The following is a 21,851-nucleotide window of genomic DNA, read 5'->3' as shown; positions in this document are numbered from 1 at the left end:
CTCCCTTCCTTGCTTGGCTTCGCTCCCTGCGACGCCAAGTGCCGACTGAGGGCCAGGGCTGGCAGCGCGGCCTAATATAGGCCTAAGCCCCGCCCTCAGGACCACGTGGTGCGGAGTCTCCTCCTCCAGGGCAGCCCAACCAATGAGCTGCCCTGGAGGACCAGAACTCCACACCAACAAGCCCAGCTCCCAGAGTGTCGTGGAGCAGAAGGGACTCCCTCTCTGCCCCGTGCACCAATAGGGATCCGGGACAAGCCCCAGTGCATACTGGGGCTTGTAGTTTGATGCCGCTTCTAGCGGCAAAATGGTCTGCCCGTCCAGTCGGGCAACCGTTTTTCTTATGCAGAAAGTAGTAGAGATCCAGAAATAATTTAAATTAACAATTATTGTCATTCTGAAATGTGCCATTTACCTAAATCTAGAAAATGTAATAGGACTGTCCCATCAATTAGTTGTATGTACACAAGATAAACAGATTGTTATCACAGTTGTTAAGAATTCACATACTGAGCTATATTCAACTAGAATAGACACAATGAATTAATGGGATTTCCAGCAATATCAGTTTACAATTCATCATATACGTCAATGGGTCTGCTTCAGCTGAGATCACAAATTTAGTCCATTGCTTCCTTAATATGTCTAAAAATGCTAGAGTGTGTGTTTAAGGGAGTTTTGACTTAACACTAGTTTTGTCATGTTCAAAGCAGGGTCCATGTGGTAACTGAAGTTTCAAGTTATCATTGTCACTATGCTTTGAATTTTGACATGCAAATAATCAAAACATAGTTTCTTCCACATAACAGATAAATGGCAACTTTTATGTAATACCCACAGCAATTGTCTATAATAAATGTGTTAGTCATCTTATACTGCTTGATAAGTTGAAGAAAGAAAGAAAGATCTCTTTTTTTACTTTTGAATCTGAGAAAATCCTCAGAAAAAGCAAATGAGAATATATGTTTTCATTCTGTTTTTAAACTAGTTAACATTACTTCAGGATGAAATTTAATGTTTTTCTTTCCTTAAACAAATTGTTCCAATGTCCACTCCCTAGGGCTTTATAGAAGTATCAGAACACATTGATGGAATTACATTTTTCTACTATTATTACAATAGAGCTAATTTATACAAGTTACTATAAACGTTCATATAAAATATGGAAACTCTAGAAAACCTTTGGAGAGCTGCATATAAACTATGAAAATTTGCATAAGTATATATTTTAAATTCATTTTCTTTCATTTCCCATATTTTTAAAAGAAAAGTTGAGAATGTAGAAACACATACTGTATCTAGAAGATAGTTATTATATAGAAGTACAGCAAGTTGTTACTTTTTTATAGTGAAATCTAAATTGCAAAACAAAGACATAAGCAATTTTACAAGTCTACGCTCTTCCATTGTTCACATATCACTGCAAATATAATGGTTCCAGACTTCTTATATTGTTATAATATAGTGGAATACTATTCTTACTGAGTACTACCTGAGTCATGTTTGCCAGGCAAAAACAGAAATACTACTGAATTTCTATGACGATGGAAAACAGTAATGGATTTACTCTGCTGCATTGTTACAATTTCATTAGTGGTATGTAACATTATCTGAGAAACCCTTCTGGAAGGAATAAAAGCTAGGTGAGCTGGGAACTTGTCAGATGTGAAGTAGAGATTACATGCAATCACACACCGCTGCCACGTTATAGAATTAAATAAGAACTCATGGAATATATGGCCAAAACAGCTAAAGTTTATTATACACAACTATATACAATAAACTTTAGGTGTTTGAGCAACACAGCCTCTAAACACTGGATGAGGATGAGAACAAGACCATACTTAAAGAGGATTCCTACTTGCCCTGAATTCAAACATATAAGAAAATAAATGATCCTGCAGAACACTCAAACATCCAGGCTGATTAGGGTAAACTAGAGATACACCTTATGTTCCCAAGTGAGAAGGTTCAAGGTCTAAGAGTGTTGTATAGTATAGTATAGTATAGAAAAGGCAATATGAGGATTAATAAAAATTCAATAATTAAAATAAGGCAATATGAGGATTTGAGAATCATAGGTATGAAGGTATCTTAATCTGGCAGGTAAACCTGTAAGTGTGGAATAGAGTGTAAGCACCCATTATTCTACTCTCAATAATGACATTCCCAAGTAGAGTCTATAAATGCAGGCACTGGTGCCAATCCTACATTGTAGCAGCTTTTGTCTCAACCAGGAACACAACTTTTTGAGGAGATAATGCTTGATAGTATTAAAAATCATTAGCTTCTTAGCAACTGGATTAAAGCCAAAATGATATTAGCAATGGGCATTAACAACCAGACTTAAGCCAAAAGATTGTTCAGCTGCTGATGTGGAAGGAAAGTCTGAAGCTGCACAACAAACACAACAGCAACATGAAATGTGAGAAGCATGAATTAGGGGAAGTTCCTACATCCATGAGAGAGTCTTTCCTGTCATTCACTGAGTGCAACATTTGCTGGAAAGCATTTTTACCATACATCAAAGGAGTCACAGACAGAAAAGGGGAAATGGTGAGAAAACACAATGTCCAAATGGTCTACAAACCGACCAAGAAAATTCAGCAAATGCTGCACTTAACGAAGGACATGAGAGACCCTCTCATGGACGTAGGAGTTTACCACATACCATGCAGCTATGACAAGTCTACATAGGGACCACCAAACACAGTGTTGAAACATAAATCAAGGAACATGAGAGACACTGAAAACTGGGCCAGCCAGAAAAATCAGCAGTAGCAGAACACATTGTAAACCATCCTGGGCATAAAATGCTATTTGAAAACACTGAAATTCTGAACTATGCCAACAACTATTGGTTCAGGATGTACAGGGAAGCCACTGAAATCCATAAATACCAAAAAGAAAACTCAAAACATGCAACTGAACACCACCCCGGGTCAGGGAATTTCCCAGCAGACAATGGTTCACTAGTTAAATAGATACGTTGAGGCCTTGCCATTCGACACAGACCAACACAGAGATTAACATGTAAATTAGACATCTTCAACGAGATAATCACATGGTATTTTACTTTGGAAATGACATTCTTTTTCTAAGAATCAGAGTGGTATTAATAGTTAGGTATGATGTAGCAAAAGTAATCAAGACTGAATGGAAACCTATCAGTTTAATGATAATCCAAGTTAATTGTCCAAACTGCAGGGGCAAAAAAATGAATATAATGAAAGATTTTATGCCAGCATCGAGGAAGAAATTGATTACAAACCAAAACAGGACATGTTAAAACCATATGACTCAAATTTAAAAGCAGGAAACAGAGAAAAATCAAAACATTGTTGGAGAACATGGACTAGAATCAAGAAATAAAACAGGAAAATAACTCATTGAAATTTTGAAGGCAACAGCTTGCTCATTGCCAACACATTCTTCTGGCAACTGAACAGACTGACTGTACATGGACATCACTGATACAGAAATCAAATTGAAAAAATAATTGGCAGAATTATTATAAAGATGATGAAGATTTACCATTTTTTTAAAACAAGATCAGGAGTGAACTGTGTCAGAGACCTTGAACCACTTATATCAAAAAAAATTGAGTATAGCTAACAAAGAACATTAAACCAATTATAGCACCAAACAAACAAACAAACAACTGTCATCCCTAGATGTCACAAATTTTGATGTCCCTTATTCCTATTTTAAAAACCTTGCAACACAAGCACAGAATGGCATGGAGGGGGGCTCAGTAGCTGCCTATCTCCCAGCAATTTTTATTAAAAGTGTGGAAACTGAAAGAGAAACCTTCCCACAAAAATGGGGGAAATACATATCAGACTTTAGCTCAGGAAATAAATTTTCACTGCAGCAAAGGATTCTCTGAAATCCTTGGTTTCTCCCCCCGCCCCCCCTTCTTCTTTTCCAGACATGAAAATCTCAGTTGCAGTTTCACATTGTTAAATAATGTAAACCAGTAAAAAGATTTTGTTTAGGAGATGGAGAAGAAACTGGCTTTGTTTTAGACATAAATATGAAGCTACAAGAGTTAAAACTGTAGTGTGACATTTACGAGTCTCTTACAGTCGCATCAGGCAAGGATGGGGAAAGATTAATGCAGCCTGTGAAATGAACATAAGGTTACAAAATCATTGAGTCTTCTTTTATAAAGTGACGTTTACCCACAGAGGAATAAGTATTATTTACAGCTGAAGGTTTTTTTGGTAAACAATTTCTAACCACAATGCTGATAACAATTTTCAAAATGCCACATCTTTGCAATTGACTAGCACAGCAGTCTTCTGGGACAGCCTGTTTGAATTGAAATGTCCAAATGCATATGGGCCAACCTTGATCTTCTCACTCAATAACTGGCAGCACAATCCCGTACACCTTTCCTCAAAAGTAAACTGAGTTCAGAAGACTTAGGGTCTGTACAGACCGGCAAGAAATGCCAGTGTTAGAGTGGAGTGGGGGCATGGTGACTCTGCCCCCAAAGCAGTGTCACACCACCCATCCGACCAGTTGATGGGTGGCATCATGACATTTCTGTGGTGTAGCATTTACACATGCCACACCAAAGAAATGCAGAAGAACTGTGGTGGTAGCGGCAAGGGCAGTTTTTTTCTGCCCCCAAAAGGAGGGGAATTTTGCCACTTCTTTTGGGGCTGGAAAAATGTCAGATTGGGGATGCAGTGCACAGTTGCTGCAGCCCTGATCTGGTGAGCAAAGGGGCAGTGTGATGCCACCCTTTTAGGGCTCTCACAGTGGGCTGTCACAGTGTCAGACACCTAGTCAACGGCAAAAGAACAAATAGTTAAGTCTGAGTAGCTATCCAGACAAGCCACTTTCTCACTTTATTGGTGGCTTTCTGAATGGTTCTTACCATTTATTTTTCTGCTATCCAAAAATGTTCTACTAACTGTAGGCATGGAGTGAGGTTACTTCCCTCATTTCTTGACCTTTATTTAATTAATATTAACACCGAGAATAAGCATTTTAAGCAGAAAGTAAAGCCAGGTGTTTGGTGGTTTGACAAATTATGTACTGCAGTTCAGTAGAAAAAAGTCTCTCACAGATGAATGAAGACATTTATGTTGCAATTAGAACCCAACAGCTCAGATTTGTGGCTGCATACATGATTTGGGCAAGATTGTTATCTGACTGCATCTTAATGAATATGTCCCGGTTTAGAATCAGATTTTCTGCTTCTGTGCTTTCTCTATTTCTGGCATGGGAAAGAACGACTTGGAAGTCAGCCACATGGCTTAGCCTCAATCCAGCTGAGATTACTATGATGCCTACTGGCAAGGGGAAGACTTTTCAGGAATTGGCGTAGATTATAACTGGTCCATCATTGAAAAATGTCTGCCCACCCACTCACACAGAATCTCAGAATGTTTCTCAATATAATCCCATCATATACATACTAATAATAAAATAATAAATAATAAAATCTTTATTTATATCCAGCCCTTCCAAAAAGATCAGGGCGGCTTACAATATGCAACAAGTGCAAACAAATACAGGTTAAAAACATAAAACATCAGTAATACACAATCTAAAAACGATAACAAAGGCCCCGTTAGCCCATCCTCATGGCCACAGAAGAGGAGGGAGGCCCACAGGATATTTAATCGGGGAATGCCTGCTTGAATAGGAAGGTTTTGAGATCCTTCCTAAATTGGGCCAGGGTGGTGGATGAGCGGAGCTCCGTGGGCAGCGTGTTCCAAAGGGCTGATTCAGATTCAGAAGTCAATGAAAATATATTTGATCTAGCCAATAGATTACACATCATTATCTCAGATTTTAATAAATATAGCAATTGTTATTCTAATCAAGTAATAGCCCAGTAAGCCTCAGGAAAGGTAATTGCTATGTTAGTCCTGATTGACACCAAAAAGTGTATCTGGGATACAGCAGGATCTTCTCACATGCAAAACAAATACTGTGTTAAATGCATATCTTGGATATGGATCAGCATGGGTTAAAAATTCTGTCTGTCTGTCTGTCTGTCTGTCTGTCTGTCTCTATCTATCTATCTATCTATCTATCTATCTAATACCTCCCTTCTTCTCTACAAAAGGTTAAGACATTTCATTAATCCATGCATGGTTTTCCCAATCTGGGTTGGGGTCACATATATTTATATTAGGTTAAAAAGAATGTGCTGTTTAGCTGCATGGTACAGGTTTAGGATAGTGTAGTTTGTTCATCTATTTGTTCATCTATTTATCTTGCAAACAATCAACAGCTCTACAGAGACCACCTTAAGGAAATTGTCTCCTTTTCTAATTTATGCACATAAACCTTCCTACTATAATCATATTCATTCCAGCTCCAATTCCCCATTTGTTCCAATGAATTTCTAAACTGTATTTAAAACAAAACAAAAACAAAACAGAACAACAACTCTGTAATAATTTGAAGGACAAAAGACAGCTAAGCAAGCTTTCCCTTTCACCTTTGTCCCTGCTCACCTTTGTCCTTGGCAGAAGAAAGGCTGACAAAAAGCAGGAGAACTGCTTAGATTATATTATTTGGAGTTAAAATTTATTGTAGGGAAGAGGATTTGCAGATAAGAAATACAGAGACTAACATATGGAAGAAAACAGGCTACAGCCTTATTAAATACAAGGGTTGGCTGAGACATGGGTTAATCGATGAACCCCGTTGCCCAGTTACAGCTGGGCCCAGGAATGACAAAGAGGTCTCTGGATATCCTCAACTCTACTCCTTGTCACTGGGGGATGCTGACAAGGAGTTCACCCTCACAATGGTGACGCCTTCTCCATCTCAGCACACCTGGGTCCCTATGAGACTCCCAATAATCAGTGTTCTGCAGTACTGATAGCCATGCTCACCATTTCTACAACCCATGCTAAGCTCCCAGAAAATAGTGATAACAACATCCACAACCCTCCAACAGAAGCACACCAGGGTGGGTGAGTGGGGAGATCCAAGTGTCTTTCCTTGGCCATGTGGCCTTAACTAGCCCCCCTAGCAATCCTAAGGGGCCAGAAGCCCCCTTCCAACCACTGAGAATCAATGGGCAGGCCAGAAGTCTTGCCCCTTCTGGTGGCCAAACCAATCAGGACCCCACTTCCAGCCCCTGGTGCAGGCTGGGACGTGTAGGCTGTCAGAGCCAGAGGTCCTGCCTGCCCACAGCCCACAGCCCCAGCCAATCAGGGCTGTTCCTAGGCCCCGGGACCTCCTAAGAAGGTGCTGGGCCAAGGCCAGGGCTGGGCAGGGAAGCCCCCATCCCACCCCACAAATTGGCCAGCCCAGTAAGTAAGGCAGCCTCACTTCTTTCGAATCTTAGAGATTCTCAAAGTCCAGGAAATTTAACTTCCACTTGCATCACAATAAAGACACTTCCTTTGTAATCCAATATGTCTACATGGAATATTGAGAATCGGCCAGTTGCCACATGGCCAGAGGAAGGAGGTACCAGCCTGTAATATATGCCTCTCCATACTATCTCAACTAAGAAGAGATACAGCAAAATGCAGGCCTTTGACAAATATTTTCAATTTTTTTCCTCCTGTTTGGTTTGTAATAACTTGCCTGATGAAGAAACCAGTGAAGTTTGAAACCTTGCAACATGTATATCATGTGTTTTGGTTGGCCAAGAAAGGTATCACTGTTTGGTAGATTTTTGATTGGATTCACTTTTTTTCTTGCACTTACTTTGTTTAACTGCTTGTACCAGATATCAATGGTTTGCACATATTTTTGTGAATTTTGAGATATTCCAATAAAGGTATTAACATAATATTAACTCCAGAATTTCCTTTCTGACCAAATTAGTTTAATATTCTATGTAAAGCATCCAGGCAAGTTGATATATCCCAATGCCCTACCTGGCACTTGCCTATCTAATGACACATACAGACTGAAAAGTCCCAGATTTTGCTCCTCCCCCCCCCCCCCAAAAAAAAAACTTATAATGGGTTTAAATAAACTGACCTGAGGAGATGGTATAAAATGTATCTGATTGCATCTAGTTATTTTAAAAGGATGTCGTGAAGGCATTAATCAACACCTAAATGAATTGACCAAGGTGAAGGACAAAGATTGTCTGGCCCAGGGGCCAACTGCAGCCCCAAGGTCTCCACTGTTGTTGTTGTTGTTGTTGCTGTTGTTTTTGTTGTTTTAAAAGTCCTCACATTCTTCCTGGGTGTATGTTTTTCAGGGATGTTTTAGTCCAAGGAGAAAACTTTTCTCAAGTTCCAGGTCACTTCTTGATAGAAAAAAAGCTTCTTCTGTACCTGAAAGGGGCAAAGATATGCCCCTTTGGGAGTATTTAAGTGCACTGATAAGCAGTATAGAAATATACTTGCTTTTGTTATTGCTAAAAATGCCCCCACATTCCATAAGGGAGTGAGGGAATCATTGGATTAAAACATATCAGTTTAAAAAGGAGGCTAGGCCTTGGGAAAGTTGTTGCCTTGCTGAAGTTAGACCAAGTAACACTCAGGTTAGCACAGAGATTGTTGTTTTGTTTTAAGAGTAATGCTCATTGACAGAAAAATCAAAATATATTACAGAAAAAGGAATTTTCTGTTCCTCACTCAGGCCTGGCAGCCAGGTTTCTTCTCACCAGAATAGAATCACCTGGATGCTTAATAACTACTTTAAAAAGGTTTTAATTGCTTTCTTTTTTTTTAACAATGGAGATTATTTCTATATATACAAAACTACACAAGACTATAGTGATTCAGTTCACAAATTGAATCTGAAAGCACCAGAGAGAGGGATCCAACACTTCTAAAGCCATCCACAAGTTACAGCATAAAAAATGCATGTTGGCAATGGTGCTTGATTCATGTCTCAAGGGCAGAATTGTAATGATACTTTCCACTTTTTATAACCAGAAGTGAAGTGCTAGAGGCCATATTGTCTGCCTTAATCTCTCTTTCCCAAGCATTTTTGTGCAGCTCAATGATTCTCAGAAAACAGATGGCTTCAGGGACATAGTCATGTTCCAGAATAGACCAGTGAAACAGTGACAGCAAAAGTGACTTTATGACACGAAAAAGATTAAGGCAGAAAACAAAATAAAATTGTAATTTAACATAATGCTTCAGTGTCTAGTGGTAATTTGCCAGACCAATGTAAATCAGGACTGAAGTCAACAGGCAGTTAAAAAATAATCTACAATATTTACTTTGTATTGTGTAATACCTTTTCATGTGCTAATTGAAACAGTATAATTATGCATAGTTTTGCATTGCAAACTTTAAAAAAAAACAAAAAAAATAACAAATTCCACTTGGCTGGAATATTTCCATTAACTTTGATGCATATGTGAAGAAAATTTTCATAAAACTGCTGCCTTACACTCGAATACTAATAGTTGGTTGGCAAACTGAGTTACTTGCCTCTGGCAGCAAGTAACATGAGGCACAGCCAGGCCTCCCCACCCCTCTGCATCTCAGAGCTTTGGTTACTCACTGTCTCCAGAAAGAAAGATAAAACCATTTCCCCTTCCTTGCTGCTGGAGGAGCCTGGCAAGAAAAGATGGATGGTTTTTCACATCTCCAAGAAATTGTCCTTGCCTGAAGGCTTCTCAGCCTCACTAGAGTGGGCAGACAGCCCAGAACTCTTTGTTCATGCAAGTAATCAGAGTGGCATCTTCTTTCATAAGCAGAGTTAGAATTGCCCTGTTTAATAGGGATTTTTTTCTAAGGATATTATTAATTCAATCATTCAATTATTTCTGGAAAGCAATTATCACTCCCATGGTGAGCTTGCCCCTGCTACCTCAGTGCCTATGTGGGCATTCCCCATACAACAGTCATTATTCATGTTTCATGACATTATCAGTCCCTATCTTTATCTGGAGACTGTAGTGGTTTGAGTGTTGGACTATGATTCTGCAGACTACAGCTCAATTCCCTGCTCAGCTATGAAACCCAGTATCCCTACCTTTCTCTGGAGAGTGTAGTGATTTGAGTGTTGGACTATGACTCTGGAGACGAGTGTTCAATTCCTAGCTCGGCCAAGAAACTCACTGGGTGACTGTGGGCAAGTCACACTCTCTCAGCTTCAGGGGAAGGCAATGTCAAGCCTCTTCTGAACAAATCTTGCCAAGAAAACCCCATGACATGTTCGCCTTAAGAACTGACTTAAGACAGAAGTGACTTGAAGGCAAACAACAACAATCTTTCTCTGAGGCATCTTTTCCTAATTCTTTTTATCAGTAGTCCTGTTATGGGGTCTGAATTCTGGACATTGTACTCCTCAAAAGCATTTTCCCCATACTCTGGTGAATATGTATAAAGCAAGTAACAAATGAGCCACAGACAGAATGAGTTTTATCAACACAATGAAGGAAACCACAAAAGGGATGAGTGCCACTAATGTCATAGTTGCTTCAACTAAAGAAAGAACACTCATTCTTTGCTGGGAAAATGTAAATGTTTAAGCAGATTTTCAGGAGAAAATAATTAATATCAAATGACCCTCTCCTGTTCAATGTCAATTCATGGTAAGCATCTTAGTGATTTTTTAAAAAAGCTATATGATGAGCTCAAGGAGCACACCTTCTTGTGCTTACAGTATATGTGAAATACTAATGTCTAACAGTTCTGAAGATGTTAAAATGAACTGAAAGTTTCAAGCTAATTAGTATGATCTTCTATTACAGTGGGGAACTGTTGTGAAATGTGATCCTGAAGATAAATTAAGTAAAGTGAAGAGGTAGCAGCCCTCTTCAGAGGCAAGTGGGAACATGGAGACCTAGCCCCACCATCTCCAGGTGTGTTCTCTAGACAATATATTGTAGGCCCAGTATGATCTTGGCCACATCCTACACACACATGGGAGTTCTTCTACATGGATAGGAATCCTGTGGTCCTTGTCCCCATGCACCTCTGTCCCTCTCCCTATACACTCCACAGAGGAAGAAGTTAAGTCTGATCTGATCATACAACAATGATCTGAGAAAGATTTGAAAGCAACTGCATCTTTAATTGGTGCACACATATTGGCTGAAAATATAAGCACAGAGACCTTTGAACCACTTTTGCTGTCTGTCTCATCCTACTAGGCTTAAGGTAACTTGTTAAGAACTAGAAAAGTCACATTAAACTAAGACAAATGACAACTGTGGGGAAGTTCACCATTGGACAGACTGGAAATGTATTGAAACACTACTGTCCCAATCAACATTCCCTTGGAAGGCCTGACCCAACATTGTTGCTGCCTTTAGCACAACTTGATGTGGCACCACATATCCCAGCTCACCTAAGTCAAGGTATACTTAAACTGGGCACAACAATTTAAAAAGGATGTGGAGAAAATGGAGCATGTCCAAAGGAAAGTGACTAAAATGGTGAAGGGACTGGAAACCATGCCCTATGAGGAACGACTTATGGAGCTGGCGATGTTCAGCTTGGAGAAGAGATGGTTAAGAGGTGATATGATAGCCCTATTTAAATATTTGAAGGAATGTCATATTGAGGAGGGATCAAGCTTGTTTTCTGCTGCTCCAGAGACTAGGACCTGGAACAATGGATGCAAGCTCCAGGAAAAGAGATTCCACCTCAACATTAAGAAGAACTTCCTGACAGTAAGGGCTGTCCGACAGTGGAACACACTCCCTCAGAGTGTAGTGGAGTCTCCTTTTTTAGAGGTCTTTAAACAGAGGCTGGATGGCCATCTGCCGGGGATGCTTTGATTTGGATTTCCTGCATGGCAGGGGGTTGGACTGGATGGCCCTTGTGGTCTCTTCCAACTCTATGATTCTATGATTCTACATACCTACCTAAAACCAGAACATTTTGTCAGCAAATTAGGAAGAAAGTCTTACAACAGGTTCTCCATCTTTCTGTCAGTAAAAACACAATAGCCATTTAAAAAAAAAAAAAAAAAAAACAACAAACATTTTGTTCTGATAATCACTGACCTTCAGATACCATTGTGGGATAGTCTCAAAGGGTCAATAAAATTATGAGATAGAGTGCTGGGAAATGTCTAGGACTGCTTGAGTAAATAAATGTTATTGGGCTGACCATGGAAATGTACCCTAGTTAATTCAGCAGTTACAATATCACAAAACTTTTAATTGCCACATCATTACAGTCCTTGTTGGAGCTTTACAGGACAGAAATATGGTTAATCTTTAAAACAACAACAACAACAACAACAACAACAACAAACACCACAAGGTATAATTACTGCATGGAAAAGTTATTAGATAAAACTTTGGTTTTAAATGATGTATTTAATATATTCGCCAATAAGTCTTTAATAAAATCCCTGTTCCCCAATTTAACTATTTTGCTATCAGGTAACAAAGTTGGCAAAAGGGTCCAATCAAGTATTTGGGGAAAGGGACTTGACACATCTTAATGGATCATTTTCTTCTACAACTTGTTAGGAGACTCAAGATCTGTCATCTGTGAATGATGAAGATAATATAGAGCCCGAACAGACAGGCCAAAATAAAGCTGCTTCGGGTCACTTGGGAGGTTTTCTGTTTAAATGATGCATGCGTCCTAAGAGACTAGAAGTTGCACCAAAGCCACACTCCAGTCCTAAGGACTGGAGCACAGCTTTGACACAGCTTCTGGCCTCTTAAGATGTGTGTGTCATTTAAGCAGCATACCTCCAAAGTGACCCAAAGCAGCTTTAATTTGGCCTGTATGTATGGGCCCATTGTTACCTATAAGGGATAGTGCTAGTTGCAGTTGAGAAAGATGGAAGTAAATTCTACAAAGAGAAGATCATCCAGTATAAATTATCCTCAGATGCTTCACATTATAATTTCATCTGAAGTTCCCACTCCATATTCTATGATTATGTATTTGTATAATTCTGAAATCAAGAGGTAGCAATGTTTTTTCAAAGCCTAATGTTTAAACCAGGGATGGGCAAAGTGATATTCCCAAGACTATTTTTGTGGTCTCTGACCAAATCAGACCCCCCCCCCCCCTATCCATTTTCTGGCCAAAAATAGCCTTGTTGAGAATCCTTCAGGAATAATGATCCATATTTTATTCACATTTTACTGCTACCCCGTCTTCTGTTTCATCAAAAATAGTGATTTAAAAAAACAACAACCATAAATGGACTTCCAGGTGCATCAGATTTTGACTTGTTTTCCATTTTTTTTTCTGATTGTCTGTACATCCCCAAAAGTGTTCTACGGGAAGAAATCTGCTCCTTCCTACTGAATCACCAGTTGCTCATCCCTGTTTGAGCTTACTGTCAATGATCTCATTGACAATATTACTCACACCTGAGTAAGTATACTTATAAGTACAGTAATTTGACAAAACTTCCATTCATCCTTGTAAAATGTTCTTCCCATTTGCCTGAACTGGACATTTAGATGGAAGGGGGAAAGCCCATTCTATTCAAATTATATACAATATATTGGAATACAGAGGTACTAAAGCTTTTTTAAAACAACAACAACCAAACCAATATGTGAAGCAAGGAGAATTATACAAGCTAATCAAAGTGAGTACATATTGGTACTGAAGCGTAAATGGGATTGTTAAAGGATACCACAGACTATCCACAGAAATGCTAAAAAGAAGTGACAGAATGTCTAACACAGTGTGGATTGTTCATAGCCGTTGTTATCACACATTGTTTGGGAAAGATTCAGAAAAAATTGTTTTGGGAGAGATATAAAGGCTAGCAAATCTAGTAAGAAACAGAGACTTCTACAAAATGCAAGGGATTCCTTCTCATTGAATACAGACCAAAAATTTGGCTGATGGTAAGCTTTGAGAAAACATTGCTATTCTCTCTGCGAGCACCTCACCGTGTGATATAAATATAACTCATTTTCACTGCTGCAGATGGCACAGAGACAGACAGAAGAACCCTGCATAATGCAGACAATGCTGAGTTTTCTCATTTAAAAAACAACATCAAACCTGGAAACCTTCCCAGATTATACATCTGTCTCCAAGTTACACTTTGGAAAAGGGGGCCAAACAGCAATGACATGCAGAGGATTAATGACTTATTTTTTTCCACTCCAGTTGCAACTGATCTTCTAAGCTTTCTCCTACAATCATTTTGGCTAAACTAAATGGATTGAGGGAAGCCTATACAAGGTTCAACAAGTGTTTAAACTATCACATTTGTAGAAAGGCACTGAAGAAGAGTATCAAAGAATGAACAAAACAACAGTTAGGCACTGAAAGAAAGAAAAAATTCAGGTTGAAATACATGTCTATACAGTGGTACCTCGGGATACGAAATACCCAGGTTACGAAATTTTCGAGATACGAAAAAATCCCATAGGGAATTATTGTTTCGGGTTACGAAAAAACTTTTGGTGCTTTTTTCGGCTTTTTCGCACGGAATCGCGGCTTTTCCCCATTAGCGCCTATGGCAATTCGGCTTACGAAGGCTTTTCGGGTTACGAAAGCGGCCGCGTTACGAATTAATTTCGTAACCCGAGGCACCACTGTATCTATATGCACTGTGCAATTCCAGATTTACAATGGCACATTTAACGTGAATAGCTTGTTTTCTTCTGCTGCTCCTTGATAAAATAAGAAAGGTACACTGTGATTTATTTACATTTATTACAACTATGATGATTATAACCCCTGCTCTCTAAAAGTGCATCAGAGTTTCGTATAATAAACTGTACACACGGAAATATTTCTGAAATCACACTGCTAAACTATTGTTCTGTTTATGTTATAGAACTTGGCCTTTGTGCAAAGGATATTTAATTTAAGGTAGCTTCTTACTGTGCTTCATGAATTCTTTTTCAATTCATTCACTCAATCTTAATTCATAGTTTTCATACTTGATCATTATAGCTCACGTAATATGCCATTTTCATCTTCCTCAGAACATTGTTCCTCAAAGAAAAACAGTGTGTAACTTCATGCTGTGTATGATTACACTGAACATACAGTACTTAGAACAAAGGAGTCAAAACTAACTTCTTTGTCCACATACTGTGACAGAGCCCCTCTCCAGGTTGTCCTTGCAGTTCCAACACTAGGGCTCCTGTCACTCATCTTGCCCTTTAACTCTTAGGAGCCTTTCTTTGATCTGGTATAAGGGCCTCAAGGTGATTTCTATATAGGACAAGTCATATAGCCCTATACAAACTGGCAGAAAGTACTGGCCTGTGGCATAGCGTCCTGATGATGCTTGCCCTAACTCTGCCCCCTTGGCACCATTTTGCTACATGCCAGTCCAGATGGCATCATGATGCACCTCCAGCGTTGCGTCCAAATGACACAGCACCAAAGGGCACCACAGAGCCGTGCTGCCACAGCTACAGCAAATTCAGTGTAGTAAAGAATCACCTGTCTTTCTTGTAAATTGTTGAATAAAAATGCAGAGATGTAGAAAATTAAAACACTAAAGAGTTATAAAGATTGCTTAGATTGCATAGCAGGTGTTTGGACTGGATGGCCCTTGTGGTCTCTTCCAACTCAATGGTTCTATGCTTCTATAACAAATATATTAAGTTTCTAGACTTAAGCTGGTTCCACACACAGTACCCAGTAATACTTCAGTTTCAAATAAAGCAACACTTCTTCCTGAATCTCTCCCATGTTCTCAGCTCCCAAAACTCTGTTCCCAACAGACTGAACTCTCTTTCTGACCGCCCCTAACTAACCCCTATAGGTTATATCTTTAACTCCACTGATCCACCCTCATAGCATTCCATGAGTTGTGGTTGGCTGGGTCCACTCAGGCTTGCCCAGCATCTTGCTTCAAACATAATATATCTATGGATATTCACTTGTGGAGAGAAGAGTCAGATGCATGCACAAAACTCCAATGCATCCATACAAAGTTGTGAAGACTACTTATAGAAAGTGCTATAAGTGCTACTAGAGACCTTACATATTTCAGCTTATAGATTAATGCATAAAGGCTGGGCAGTGGCAGAAGGAGAAAAACCATGTTCTTACAGGTATAAGTTACTAATATGTCACATGAATACAAATATTAATGGACATCTTAGACACTGTATTTGTGTTCAGTTTTATTCCATGTTCTTCAGGGGCCAAATAGAACACATTCCCTTCTCCTTATATGATGCCTCTCCACTTCTTCTTGTTCTCTCATCCTTCTATCTAGAAGACTTTCTTGTAAAGCCATTACTTCTGTTCCCAAGCAGAGGCCAGTTTGTGCCACATGTGGATGATAAATATGTCAGCTGTAGGGAAGGTGAGGTATCTTTGAAAGATCCAGGTAAGCGCACTTCTTTATTGGCTGTATTGCACACAGAGTTTTGTCATCTTAGAATTATAGAATCATAGAGTTGGAAGCGACCGCAAGGGCCATCCAGTCCAACCCCCTGCCATGCAAGAAATCCAAATCAAAGCATCCCCGACAGATGGCCATCCAGCCTATGTTTAAAGACCTCTAAGGAGGGAGATTCCACTACACTCCGAGGAAGTTTGTTCCACTGTCGAACAGCCCTTACTATTAGGAAGTTCTTCCTAATGTTGAGGTGGAATCTCTTTTCCTGGAGCTTGCATCCATTGTTCCGGGTCCTAGTCTCCGGAGCAGCAGAAAACAAGCTTGTTACCTCCTCAATATGACATCCCTTCAAATATTTAAACAGGGCTATTATATCACCTCTTAACCTTCTCTTCTCCAGGCTAAACATTCCCAGATCCCTAAGTCATTCCTCATAAGGCTTGGTTTCCCAGACCCTTCACCATTTTAGTCGCTCTCCTTTGGACCCACTCCAGTTTCTCCACATCCTTTTTAAATTGTTGTGCCCAGAACTTGACACAATATTCCAGGTGGGGCCTGACCAGAGCACAATATAGTGACACTATTACTTCCCTTGATATAGACACTATACTTTTATTGATGCAGAATTAACTTCCACATTCCAGCTATGGCACTGAATGTGGATCAAATGAGACATTACAGGGAAAAGTATAGTTTACATTTTCACTACAATAGGCTGTCCTGAGAAATATGTGCCTCTGCACTAACACTTGCAAATTAAACCCATGATTCTCTCATGTAATCAAAACCAAAATAAGCTAATTTACAAAATATAGGAAGTGAGAAAAGCTCCTGCTAGGACAAGCAGACATGTTTTTACCACTGAATGAGAACTTCTTCTAAATGCACACTACGTACATAGTGTAATTAGCAAACAGGAAAAAAAGTAGGCCTTGGGTGAATGTGCATCTCCTGTCATGCTTCTAGTATAAATAAAAGTTTAAGCTAAGACTTTCAGTGTGGTATTATTATTATTATTATTAACCTTTATTTATGAAGCGCTGTAAATTTACACAGCGCTGTACATACAATCTTTTTAATTAGACGGTTCCCTGCCCTTGGGCTTACAATCTAAAAAGACATGACACAAAAGGAGAAGGGAGTGGTGGAGGGAAAGGGTAAGAGGTCCAGCAGTTCCTCTCTACCTCCAAGGCCTGGACCAAGGCAGATGGACTGGAGGGAGGGCTTGGCTTCATAATGGATGGTTAATCATTTTCCAGGGAAAATACATACTCTCAAGTAGGATAATGCATATACAGTACATAGCAATACAGGAAATGGTTTGATAAACAGACAACAAAAGTAGCTTTTGTTGTTGTTTTTGAGTGCCTTCAAGTTGCTTCCAACTTATGGCAACCTTATTATGTGTTTATCTTGGCAAGTTTCTTCAGAGGGGGTTTCCCATTGTTATCCTCTGAACGTGAGAGAGTCTGATCTGCCAGCCAGCTAAAGCATGTTTTATGAATTTTGGTGATTCTGTGTGAATATTGGTGCTTTGCTATCCACATGGAAGGAATGGTATTAACTAGGCAGGTCTATTTTTTGTCTATAACAAGACCCTTTTAGACCAGGCAGGCCATGTAAATGTGAAAAAGGATCTAGAATTCACAAAAGGGCAGTCCTCCAGAAGATACTCCAGAGGCTTTCAGTATCCTATTTAGTTCTGTAATTAAAATGTGACCATGGTTAAAGTGGACAATCTGCCTTAACCTTTCTCTGTAACTCTCCTCCTTACTGTTCAGCCTTGTTCTATTTCTCTGAATTATTGCTGAATTATTTTAAATAAATACAGTCTTTTTCTCACCCAGCTCCTAATTTGTTTATCCAGCACCTTTCCATCACTATACTGATACATTCACTATTTATAACTACATATAAAGTAATAAACTGCCTGAACAGACCAGCAAGAAATGCTTGTATCAAGGTGGAGTGGGGCATGGTGACCACACACTGCAGACCCGACTCCACCTCAATGATAGCGCCATGTTGCATGCCTGACCAGATGGCAGACGGTGTCACACCGTTTCTTTGGTGCATCATTTAGATGCACTGCTCTGAAGAAACACCAAAAAGTCACCACTACAGCAGCAAGGACATCTTTTTGCTGTTCTAAAAAGGAGTGGCATTTTTCTGCTTCTTTTTACAGTGGCAAACTGTCAGATCAGGGCCATGATTTGTGGTTGCTGTGGCCCTGTTCTGGCCCTGAAGGGGACGGCAGGACACCACTCTATCAGGGCAGTCTGTTCAACCCCATAGTTACATAGTGGCAAGAGAATGGCTACCTCCTGTAAAATAACTAGTGCTGCTAAAAACAAGTAACAATATTATGTTTTCCAATCCATGGCCATCCTTTTCCTGCAAGATCACTTTCTAAAAGTTGTTTCTATGAGAAATGCTTCATCTTTAGGCAGATTCCTATTTTATCTAGGTGACAACAACACAAATTGATTCAGTGAAAAATGATTCAGTGAACAATTTTTAGTCACAGAACAGTTTGAAGGCATGAACTTGTCCATATGGAAACATCTTCACTGTCCAAATATTAAGACAGATTCAGTATGGAATCAACAAACTATTTTGGATGGAGAAGAACTGAACCACACATTGCAAGTTAAAGGTAATGAAGCTTGTTGGAGAGCACAAAGTACCAATGTTAAGAAGTTACTTACGCCTGTCGGTCCCGATACATCTTGTTGATTTTTTCCCACTGGTAAGTAAGCTGTGTCAGCTTTTCCTGTATTCTTGTAGCTTCTCCAGGTGTGGCACTTTTCAAAACTGCTGTCTTCTTATTGCGAATAATTTCAATCTGACCTGAGTATCTCCCTAGGCTGTCTTTAATTTTCTGCAATGTCACATTAAATGACAACAAAAAAAGAAGTAAAGAGAATGTCAGAGACTACTGAAAAGTAACACCATGTATTGTCTAAAACATGTAATAGATCTTAATAATAAATGCTCCAGCTCCCACTACATTTGAAGCACTGAGTGCTGTGTGTAGGAACTCTATATGCAAAGATTTTTTCTCTTTTCTTTAATGATGAGTTTGTCTTAACACATTGAACAAACAAACCAACACTACAGAAGAAGATTGGAAAGGGAAACAGCAGAATTGGAATATATCCAAAAACTCCAGTCCATTGACAGTGGGTTGGACAGAGACAATGATTTCCTGGCACACTATGCATATTAAAACACTAGTTAATCTCATGGAGGTTGTCTTGGCCAGTTTATCATATCTCCTTTCTGGTTCCCAGCCAGCATCACACTACATTCTAATAACAACCTTTCCTTCTATCATTCATATGGTTATCTGCCATTAGGTAATATCTTTCCTCCTGTTGTTGACCTCCAATAGCCATCATCGCTATTTCTATGGCTATTTGTACATACAACTTGCTCTTTCATAGCTATAAAATTCTGTTCCTAGGCATGTGGTTCCATGCATCTGATGAAGTCAGCTCAAGTCTGAAAGCTTTTGCTATCATCTTCTTTCTCTCAGTTAGTCTCAAAGGTGCTACAAGATCCTCTTGACACATTGAGACATCCCATTGAGAAAAAAAATAATAATCAACCATAACATAGGTTTTTTTTGGGGGGGGGTCGTTTGAACATTTCAGGAGATTTTTACTGCAAAATTTCATTTGTACAAAAAACACAGATTTTACAAAAAGGTTTCAAACATGACAAATAATCAAAATGCCCCCAACCACAAATCTTATAAACTCCCATAGTTGATTTTGTAAAAAAAACTTTCAAAATTCTTCCTGTCTGCATGTTAAAACAAGCAAAGAGTTTACATCTCTAGTGGGAATGTCCTATAGAAGAGCCATCCCTCTTTGACATCTGATGTCATCCAGCTTCAGAGGGAGAGAAAGTCCAGCCAGCTTCATCAGGCCTGGCTTAAAGTAAGAAGAAGAGCCCTCCCCTCCAGTCCATCTGCCATGATCCAAGCTTTGGAGGGAGAGAAGTACCACTGAACTTATTCCCTTTCCCCACTGGCATTATCTTCTCCTTTTGTGTCATGTGGGGTTTTTTTAGATTGTAAGCCTGAGGGCAGGGAAATGTCTCATTAACTATCTGTAAGCTGCTCTGAAGCCTTTCTGGCTAAAAGAGTGGCGTATAAATACAGTAACTAAGTAAGTAAACATAAATAAAGCTATAAGAATTTTTGGCCTATATGAAGTGAAGTACATGAACCTGGAGAAAAAAGAAATATTTTTGTTTGTTTATTTGTTTGCTATTTTGGTGGCAGTTCTGTAGGAGAGAAAGAAAGATGGGCTTGTGTAATGTTTAAGGTATATTCTGAAAACCTTTTTAAATACTTGGCTAAGAGCAAACACAGTTTTCTGAGTGTTGATTCTTATGCAACCATAGAGAACCACTCACACACAAGAGGGGGCAACATGTTTATAGGAACCTTAATAATTAAAGAAGTATTCTTAAAATTATATAGAAGGATTTTCCTGTCTTTGGGAAGCTGCGGGATAAGCCCGGGTGGCATACAGGCTGCATACGGGAGAATTTCGTTAAGACCTATCTTTGAAGTTAAATGCATGTATATTCTGTTGGGAAAACAGTATGATAAGATGTGTGCGATAATCTCCCATGATTCCATCTTTGCCTGTGTAAATTGGTAGATTTCTTTGTAGGAAAATAAAACTTATTGCTAGATGACAGAATTTTTAGACTGCTTCAGATGCCATCTTCAGATTTTGTAACCTGCTAATAAGAATGTACTATTTTTTTTCATTTCAATAATGAGGGGTAGGATTAGAGAAGCCCATTAGCAAAGGAAGTAGCAACAGCATTTAGGAAAATGGTCTATTATATTTCTTCTAAAAACTGAAATCAAAGCACTAGAATTTCCAATGTCCATTTATTTTTACTATCTAAACTTGCCTCTTTCTGACACTCTACTAATTCAGCTTTTCAGCCAATTGTATGCCCAACATCTATCAAATATTTTATTCCTGACAAATCAAGATGTAAAGTGACTTCATTTGCCTAGTTTGTACAGATTGTGCATAACTGGGTTTTGCTCAGATAAAGGCAAGAACTATTTTAAACTTTACCATTTTGTCCTTGTTGTGAGATTTGAGTTCCTCAGTTTTTCCTAGCCTTATTTGATAGAATCCAGATGTACACTTCTTTGACAAAAATGCTAATATATTTTTGGAAAACAAAATATGTACAGGATGAGGTATTGTACTGGTATGAATACCAAATCTGTAATCATATTTCATTTTTTAAACTGATATTGTAATTGGGAGAAGCACAGCTTGTTGCATTCATGGATGGCAGGAAAAGATTCACGTCTTAATCGCAGTCTTAAATATGTACTAGAAGTATGAATCATAATATTTGTTACAACTTTCATAAATCCAGCACATTTAAAGAGGATTATGTATGCATTCTTGCTGGGAGAATAAAAGGTTTAGAGTGATTAATGAACATCTAGCATAAACAGAAATGGTGAGGATTCCTATGGAGAATTGTTGGATTTACATGTATAATCTTTAAGGATAAGGATACAAAAATTATAGCCAAGGGAAGAGACAAGTGATTATTATTTTTGCCTGGAATGGACATCTTCAGAGGAGACATGC

At 38.9% G+C, this 21,851-nt stretch overlaps 1 protein-coding gene across 13 annotated transcripts in view; it reads right to left on the bottom strand.

Moving 5' to 3' along the window:
• The window catches only part of DMD (dystrophin), a 1,477,396-nt gene that overhangs the window by 702,215 nt on the left and 753,330 nt on the right, over nucleotides 1-21,851 (bottom strand). For all 13 annotated transcript variants that reach the window (XM_042458881.1, XM_042458877.1, XM_042458883.1 and 10 more), the window contains one exon: nucleotides 18,915-19,087. In XM_042458881.1, the coding sequence (XP_042314815.1) occupies nucleotides 18,915-19,087 (173 nt within the window). The remainder of the gene's footprint in view (nucleotides 1-18,914; nucleotides 19,088-21,851) is intronic.

This window comes from Sceloporus undulatus, chromosome 3, assembly GCF_019175285.1.
Source record: "Sceloporus undulatus isolate JIND9_A2432 ecotype Alabama chromosome 3, SceUnd_v1.1, whole genome shotgun sequence".
Lineage (NCBI taxonomy): Eukaryota > Metazoa > Chordata > Lepidosauria > Squamata > Phrynosomatidae > Sceloporus > Sceloporus undulatus.
Note: the sequence above shows the minus strand (reverse complement) of the source record. Positions and strands in the feature narration are given on the sequence as shown.